Source organism: Odontomachus brunneus, unplaced genomic scaffold (genome assembly GCF_010583005.1).
Source record: "Odontomachus brunneus isolate Ranch 3 - 2012 unplaced genomic scaffold, Obru_v1 Obru_scaffold_261, whole genome shotgun sequence".
NCBI classification, from domain to species: domain Eukaryota; kingdom Metazoa; phylum Arthropoda; class Insecta; order Hymenoptera; family Formicidae; genus Odontomachus; species Odontomachus brunneus.
Genome location: NW_022639711.1, coordinates 345321 through 354319, shown reverse-complemented (window position 1 = coordinate 354319; position 8999 = coordinate 345321). Strand labels below are relative to the sequence as shown.

The window sequence follows — 8999 nt, the reverse complement described above, 5'->3', positions numbered from 1 at the left end:
AGAGAGAGAGAGAGAGAGAGAGAGAGAGAGAGAGAGAGAGAGAGAGAGAGAGTAAAGTCCTTAAAATTATAGCTCATTATAATTATATTTTAAATGAAGGTAGTGGCAGGGTCGTTGAGTAAAATACGCGTTCTCTTGATCGTAATCATTTATTCATCGCAAAGAAGGGATAAAGAGGTAATAATAAGAGTAAGTACAATGCACATGGGGCTGATTCGCGATTCGAGAAACATTCGACTCGATAACGCCATCTCGATCTCAATCACATACCGCTTTGATTATCCTACCGGATGGAAGAGCGGAATACAATTAATCATTCCTGTGCCTTCCGCGCGTGCTCCGCACGCTCGATGCGTTGTTAGGCTTTTGTATTTGCCGCTCTTGCACGGACCGCTTCGCGCCAAAGATTTCGGATGGATCAGAGACGATGAGATCGTAGATGGGAACGCGATCGAGAAATAGCCGCGTCGTGGCTACGCGCACGTGCCTCGTCGTACATTACGAAAACAGAAACAGGTGATTGCAAGGCCTCGTTAAAAATGACACGCCGGTCGTCACAGTTATTTACAAGGCGCGCTAAGTATGCTTACACAGTCGTAAACCTACAGCGATAGCGTAGAATATATATATCTCAATTGTAAATAAAGTATATATAGATTTATATATAAATAGTATATCTTTCTTTCTCTTCGTTTTTTTATCTAAAAGTGTATATAACGTATGATATGTAAAAGTAAATAAAACTACGCGCGTTCACTTTCGCGCCGCGCGATCGTCGATTAACGATCAACGATGTGCGAGATCTTGTCGATCGCGACGAGAACGATCCCCCTTTGGGCTATCTCGAAGGTTGCACTTTTTCGTTTGAGAATTTGGTGAACAGTCTGTGAATGTTCGATCTGACGTTCAAACTGATGCCGCATCCTTCGCAGATTTATTTCCTCGTGGAAAATGTAGGAAACTCTATTTGGAATAGTTCCTAAGATTTCGATATTTCCCGTCGCGACATCGAACAAGTTCTCGTGGACGGACACTTTTCGATGATCACTTTGGAATCGCGAGTGGCTACTCCTCTTGTCTCTCTCGCGATTTTTTAACGAGAGAGCGTCGGCTTACGCGATTCTTAATTAATCGTGACGGATTCAACAAGAATGCCCGTAAAATTTTCGCTGATGACTCTTTTATGACACTATCTCGCGAAACAATACGTTTCTCGCTGTCAGCCACGCGTCGCATTTAAATCGCCTTTGTACTCTCGCCAATTGTTGCCTTCATTAACCTTCATTAGCCGAGCAAAAATTCCACCTTTAACTCGGATCCGTCACGTAACGCAATTCGAGAGACACGCTAGAACTGAGATGTTTCACACACGGAGAAAAGAATTCTGTTGGTGCAACCGAATTTTCGATTTCCCAGGGATCAAACGAAAACTCGGCTGTAGGAACAGAAAAATTCCTTTATGAGACTTCTGTATAGTCAATTGTTCTCAGTTGCCTCAACCGAGTTCTAATATCGTTGAATGTTCAGACGAATATTTTCGGTTGCGACAACAGAAATATTAGTTTTCATAACAGAGATATCGTTTCTGATTACCTAATTTCAGTTGGTTCTTATTTGGTTGCATCAACTGAAATTTTTTTTGCGTGCACGTATCTCCAACGATCCGCGCTACATTAGTCTAATGACTCGATTGTCCCACGACAAATTCCTTCGGACAGGAAGCTTACGAAGCTTCGAGGAGAGCTCTCGTCCCGCGCCACAGACGCACACAATCGCCCAACAAAATTCATTCGTCGTACAACATGCGAGAGATGAGAGCCTCAGTGGGAGCCGATGTGACTACCGATTATGCGAGTTAATTAGGAAACCTACCTCTCTCGACGCGTGTGAAACAGATTCAAACGATATACGCGTGAGCGAGCCTCTCGATTTGCGCAGTTGCATCAGTTCCTTCGCGTACCGAATGCTGCAAACTACGTACAGTACATGAGTAACGGTGATTTCACTCTTCCTTCCCTAGCGTTCCCCGTTACCTCGTGACGCTGGTTTCGCGTTCTGTATGCGATGTCGTGGATAGTGGCGAACGGTGAACGATATAGAAGCTGCTAGATCAGGCTTCATCGCGATTCATTACTCTTCATCTATCACGAATGAGAACTCGATGGGACACTTAATCCTTACAATCCGAGAAACCACTATAGTGGCGCGTTAGCAATTTTTATCAAATACAATTTTTATTGTTATTATTGTCCACCTTTTCCATACAGACAAGTTAGTAAAACAAAAATTTATAAAAATATAAAACCTTCAAACCTTCAAACCTTCAAAAAGTTTTTAAGAAATTTAAAAAAATATACAAACATAGTTATTTCATAGTTTTTAGCGTTTTACTGATAATATACGTTGGAATTTATGCAAATAATAATAGACATCTCGTCTTATATTTTGATTCTGTTTTATCACACATATATTTTTACATAATTTTACCAAGAATAAGTAATTCTTAATACGAAAAGGTTTCTGCATGATCACATAAAAAAATATCAATTTGGAGAAATAGTTACCGTGCAATCCAGGAAACCACTATAATGGCGCGACGATGTGTCATGCTTTTACTAGTTTATCCTTTGACATATATAGAAAACTGCTTTTACTTCAAAGACCGTAAGAGAGTCATTCAAAAAACTGCCCGGAGTATAAGGGTTAAGCAAGTAACAATCAATCAGCTTACTTTGATCGACGCGAATAGTTTTGACGTTGATCCTCGTCACGCGAAAAACTTTGCACAAATTGCAGCACTTGAGATTCGTTCGACTGTTCTCATTGTCCATCACTTCGCCAAGTTTTTCGATCGAATATCGTGCTCGTTTGCGTACGAAATTCGGCAGAATATTTGGAAGTTTCGTCTAAATCGCGTGTCGCATTAAACGACTCCAGGCTCTAAACAATTGAAAAGCATCCATACACGGGGGTATACGATTCAACCTTCTCGATATCACTTCCTCGGTATCGATCCCTCTCGATATTACATTCGGTTTCAAAACTTGTCTAGCTCCCGAAGTGAAGTTGGAATTGGCTGCGTTCCGAACTTCCGCATCGAAGAGAGAATGCTGAAGCCGTATTGAAACCAAGCGTACTACACCCTCCCCGGAGATCTCGCGATCCATCGATTCACGACCGTCCGACATTCGGCTCGTCTTCGCGCGCGCGTTTCGATCAGCGGCATCTCAACTTATGAGGTCGCCGTTCTTACGCATCATCTCCTGATGCAGCTCGTACTCACGAGCCTTGAGTCTGAGGGAGGCGATGCTGTTGGTCCTCCTGTCGATGTCCGGCAGCCCCACGCTACCCGTGGGCGAGCTCTGGGGAGAGGTAGCCGTCGGTGGCGGCGGGGGTGGCGGTGCCACAGGTGGATGCGGCAAGGCGATCGCAGGTGCCGGCGGTGGCAACGGTGGTGGCGAGCCGCGCACCAGCTTCGGCCTCTGCGCTGCCGAAATGTTCGCCAACAGACTCTGGAAAGAGGCGGCGGTCGTATACGGCAGCGGCATGCCGGGCGGCAGCAGCGGCGGCGGTGCGCGATGATAGGGATGCGCGGCGTAACTACCGGGGAGGACCGGGCCGTGACCCAGCGGCGGATAGCGAAAGGCGTCGAAGGGCTTCCTCAGAGCGAAGGTACCCAGGTGGGCGAAGGGGTTCGGCAAGGTCGGCGTCATCACCGGCGACGTTTGTGGCGCACCTGAGCTCAGGTACGGGTGGTTGTAGGGGTGCGCCTGGGGCCCGACCTTCTCTTGCTTGCGCCACTTGGCTCGCCTGTTCTGAAACCAGACCTGGAACACACGAGCGGTCTGATTAGGCGTCGTGTTGTTCGTGGAAGGCTCTTAGAGACCGCGCCGATAACGGCGATCGGAAAGGGAAGGGAGGGTCCGGAAGGATTCTTTTCGCCGGCCTTCGGAATCCTTGGCGTTGCGCAATCGTGATGGGCGGTCAGTTTATCGAGTGGCACTCCGACATTGATGATCGGCCGGAAGAGGAAACTGTTTCGAGATATAAATACTTGATATTTAGTCGGTGCACTCGCGATCTCTCTCTCTCTCTCTCTCTAAAGTTTGTCTTGCTCAACATTGAAAAATGTTGATAACGTTCGGATATAATCTATACATAGAAGATAGAACGTCTGTCTATATGTTCCCTATAAACTCCTGAACTCTTTAACCGATCTGATTTTGTACAATTACTTTTTAGGAAAATATCGTTAGGTTATCCCATGAAACCTGGACAGTCCCTATTGCTTCTGATTCAATCCACTTGATATTTTATGGTAGCTCGGGCAACGCTGGGTAGTTAAAGCTAACATCCAATAGTTACGAATGGTCATTAAAATGTCCCTCGTGTGTTGTGTAATAAAAATTGAATGATTGTGTTTATAGTCATCGCGGTGAACAGACAGCGTCGACAAGTCAGGATCGACAATATCGGCCGTAAGTTTCAAATAAGTCGTTCCTTCTCGATTCCGGGTCGGAAGGTGGATAGATACTTTCTTCCTTGGAAGTTGTTGACGATCCGCGAGAGTTCGAATTCCGGTTACAGTGACGCATTCTCCCCTTTTTCAGGAAGGCAGAGAACAGCGTATTATTATCGTCGATACTCCAAAGAAACTGAACATCGCTGCGAGGCAGAGATCTCTGCTCTCGTCCGCGCGTCTCCCTCTCACCCTTCACCTCATCTTCCTCTTTTGTCCTCGTCTGTCTCTCTACCTGAATTTTACGTTTCTCCTCGAAAATTAACAAAATATCGGCTGTCGTAAAACCGTTAGGTTAGGTTAGCGATCCCTTGGCCCACTTTTCGTTTCTGGTAACTCGAAATACCTGGAATCTGTATCGCCGGCTGAAAGGATTACCTCGCGATGCATAATATCCTTTTTTCTTTCTGCAAATGAAACGCTGCGCGCGAAGCCTGACAGAATTGCATGTTTGTTAAAAGCATATTAGCGCAACGATTGTCCTCTCTAATTTTATAATCACAACAAATCGTCCTTCTGAATAATAGTAAATTTCATTAGAAACATAAATTTCGCTAAAAATATACATAGAAAAAAGCTTAGTTGGATTAAACAAATTTCTGATGAAATATGAACGAACTAGAAAATTCCAGTTGAATTTACCAGAATTTTGTTAAAGTTAACAAGATTTCTGGTAAACTTGAAATTCTGGTAACTTTAACCGCAGAATTTCCTGTGTCCTTTATATTTCTCCAGAGAGAAATTAGTTAATTCAACCAAACTTTTTTCCCTATGCAGCGTTTCAAGTACATTTCAGTTCCCGAAATATAAGTAGCACATATGAAATGAGATGATACTGAATTACTGCAAAATGTCGATCTATTCTTCAGTTAAAAAATTTCATAGTAATTTTCGCTATGAAATTCTCTCCACGTATACGCTGTTTGGAAGATCACCAAATTAGCTAAGAACAAATCTTCTCTCACGTCGTTTATGCAGTGTAGATAATATGAAAGTCTTACTGTCTTTCGGCTCAAATGTATTCGCGAAATCGCGCGCGGAGCGGAGGTTCCCCGCCGACGAAGACGCCGCGGCGGGAGATCGACTTCTAATACTCTCGTTTAAATAGAAATTGGATAACGATCGCGAGCGAAACGTCGTTCGTGATGTGCGTCCACCGGGTTCCAGCGCATTCCATTCCATCGCGAGGCTTCCCCGAAGAGACCCCGAGAGCTCTAATCAGTTCAGCGGAAGTCCGCTCCTCCTCGCTCTCCTGCCGTCCCCCCTCTCTCCCCTTTTCCTCTTTTTCCATCGTTTCTTCATGCTGCCTCCGCCGTCCCATCTCCGGTTGTTGGGTCGATTTTATGCCGTGCGCGACCCGGCCGAACGCAAATAACGTATCGCCGATTTCGTTTTAATATCAGGTCGCGCCGAGAGGGAAGGGGGGAGGAAGGGAGAAACAGGGGGCAAGGTTTTCTCTCTCGTCACTCGTCTCGTGACAGGTTGCAATGACGAACGAGCGTAGGACAACAACAATTCCAACTTATCCAATCTCTCCGCGCGAGCACACCTGCCGCAATTCCGGCGGGCATCGGAATTTTTGTATCATTTTGTGTTTCTTTCACAGGGGGAGGGGGGGAGGACGAACGAACGAACGAACGGACGGACGGGCGAACGGACGGCCATAGCGCGAATTCCGAGCGCGGCTCGTTACGTCGATTGTTCGAGTAGAACTTGTCGAGAGAGAAAAAGAGAGAGAAGAGAGAGAGAGAGAAAAGCGGCAATCTATTCTGAAAGTTATCCGGGATCTTTTATCGTTTCCGGTGAGGAAGATGTTTCACGTTACCGCTTGAGCAGCGCGACTCTCGATATGCCCAACGAGATTCTACGTCGGGTAATCGTGCGAACGGTTGCTCGCCACCGTCTGGCGAGGTTTCCTTCGTCGAGACATTCACTGAACGGCCCTCTTAGCAATTTATACGTTGAACTTTAGGTGATTGCTCTTTCCTTAAAGCTATTCGATGTAAGGATAAAAGTACCAATGCTCCTCCACCCTGTATACTAATAACACATATTCTACATTGAAAGTTTACATGTACGGAAAAAAAAGATCTGCTACATATGGACAACTAAACATAATTTGCTGTATTAGCCACTTTTCCTTTGCTGCAGGAGCAAAGTATTGCTGTATTAGCCAATTTCCTTGCTATGCTAACAAGAAAATCTGCTCCTGCAACCAAAAAAGTAGCTAAAGCAGTAAATTATGTTTAGTTGTCCATCTGTAGCAAATTTGCTACGTTAGCCACTTTTCTGTTGTAGAAGTAGACTTGTTATCGTAGCAAGAAAATAGGTTTCTGCAGCAAGTAAAAAGTAGTTAACACAGCGAATTATATTTAACTGTTCATATGTAGCAAATTAGTTTGCTGCTGCAGCAAATTATTTTTTTCCGTGTATTTAAAAACCACAACAAGATGAACAACATCGACTTTTTAGACATCTGACGAGGATCTATTTTCCTTTTAATACACATATTTCTCACGAGAATTTAATAGAAAAATGACAAATCTTTCGCATCAATCCAATGTTTACTATCGCTATCTGCCAGTTTCAACCAAACAATTATCTGATTGTAAAACGTCTCATCATTCGAGTCGATGAGATCCAATGAACTCCCGTAAGCCCTTGATATTTCTGAGAATTATATCAGCCTTTTGATCGGTCACTTCCTGCAATAATATACAGCGTCATTCAGATCCGTCTTCCTACGTGATGCGCCGCGTCATAAGAATCGAGTCGGCGGCGCGTCACGTAGAAGGAACGTGGACGCTGGTACCGAAGGATGATGCCTCTCCTTTTCATTCTCCTGGTCGCTCATGAGACCTCGTAATAGTCGGGGACCTTACACGGCTCGCTTGTTTTTCCCATGTACGAGAGGAGAGGCTCGTTTTGCCCCGGCCGCGTGCGGGATTCCCGCGCCGAATAGGACACGAACTCCACGCGTTCCACACTGCCGTTTCACTGCCGCTCACGGCAGCAGGTCGCGGGTTTGGGAATCAAAAGTACCGCCGGGAGATGTAGACACTCCCAATACGGTTCGTCACGGTGCGGCCTCGTCATCGCGCGGACGAGGATAGACGTATGCCCGATGACTCTGCGATTCGATGATCGCCTCGATCATCGGCTCCACCGGCTCGACCGAGCTGCGGCTCCACGGTTATTTTATCCCTGGTAGCTCGCTGTCGAGAAAATGATTTCGCTGCGTTTGAAGAGACGGCGCTATTAAATAACGCGATCGCGGTATTAATGCCCGCGAGACTTTTGGTCGAGGTCTGATTTCACGAAGCTTAAGATTCTCCGTTGAGCTGGGTCGCGCTTTTTGGCGTTAGAGTGAAATGAATATGTGATTCAGCGTTCAAGGAGAAAGGAACAAAGTTCCGTTGCAACTAAATGGCCCATCTAGATAGAATTCTATCTTACAAAACCGAACTAAACAGATGAATAACTAGATAGAACTACATTTTTCATAGGCTAGTTCAGCTGAGAGGGACAGATCTTTAGTGTGATCTTTAAGATTCCTCTCGCAAGAATCTTATATTCAGACAGAATAACGAAATAATATCTATTTACACTTATTAGCCCAGCGCGATGTTTGCAAGAGCCGACAACAGTTGCGCGATGAAACATTTTAACCAGTTGCAATTGTCCGTTGTTGTAACTTTCCGCGCTTATATTATTTCCCTCTCTCTGACATTCGAGCGAATTTTATTTTTAAATTCTCACGCTAATTGTTATATTTAATTGCACGTCGTATATAATTGATAAATCGACCAGCTGGACATTAACGCTCCGGACAATATCGCTTAAATTAATTATTCTTTCGCGGCGCGTTCACGACGAGGCGGACGAAACGCGAGATTTACGGTTGCGCAATAATCGATTACAACCCCCGTGTACTTATATTTCGATTTTCGTCGCTCGCGGAGGAGGCATCCGAGTCGAACGTGTGCCGTTCGCCCGCCGCCGTACGGAATCTCGCTTAGACGTATGGGAGATTAGAAGGGTTTCTCTCTCTCTCTCTCTCTCTCTCTCTCTCTCTCTCTCTCTCTCTCTCTTCTCGCTGATAAAACGAGAAGTCACGGGCGATTAGCGTCGCCGTTCTAATAACACGAAAAATTCCCAGATGAGCTATCGTGACAGTTATCTATTACGCCATATTACTCGTGGCGAAGAGTTAAAAATATACGCGCGAGGGGCGGCACGCGAAGATGATACCGACGACGCGACGCGCAAGCAGTCTTGTAAATAATCCGCGCCGTACGAGCGTGTATCCCTTTGAAAGATCGGCGGCTGGGAACGATGACGACCGACCCGACAGCGGCGACGGCGACGACGGCGACGGAAAAACTCCGCGGCTCCGGCGATTTCGTCGAAGAGATCCGTCCATCGTGGCCGGGACTTCTTCCGCGTCGAGGAGCGCGCAGTCCGAGCGCCATGGCGCCAG

At 45.7% G+C, this 8999-nt stretch overlaps 1 protein-coding gene across 2 annotated transcripts in view; it reads right to left on the bottom strand.

Moving 5' to 3' along the window:
- Window positions 1-1512: 1512 nt before the first annotated feature.
- Window positions 1513-8999, bottom strand: part of LOC116852896 (homeobox protein aristaless-like) — a 170325-nt gene continuing 162838 nt past the window's right edge. For both annotated transcript variants that reach the window (XM_032833675.1, XM_032833676.1), the window contains exon 4: window positions 1513-3827. In XM_032833675.1, the coding sequence (XP_032689566.1) occupies window positions 3228-3827 (600 nt within the window). In that variant the 3' untranslated portion in view covers window positions 1513-3227. The remainder of the gene's footprint in view (window positions 3828-8999) is intronic.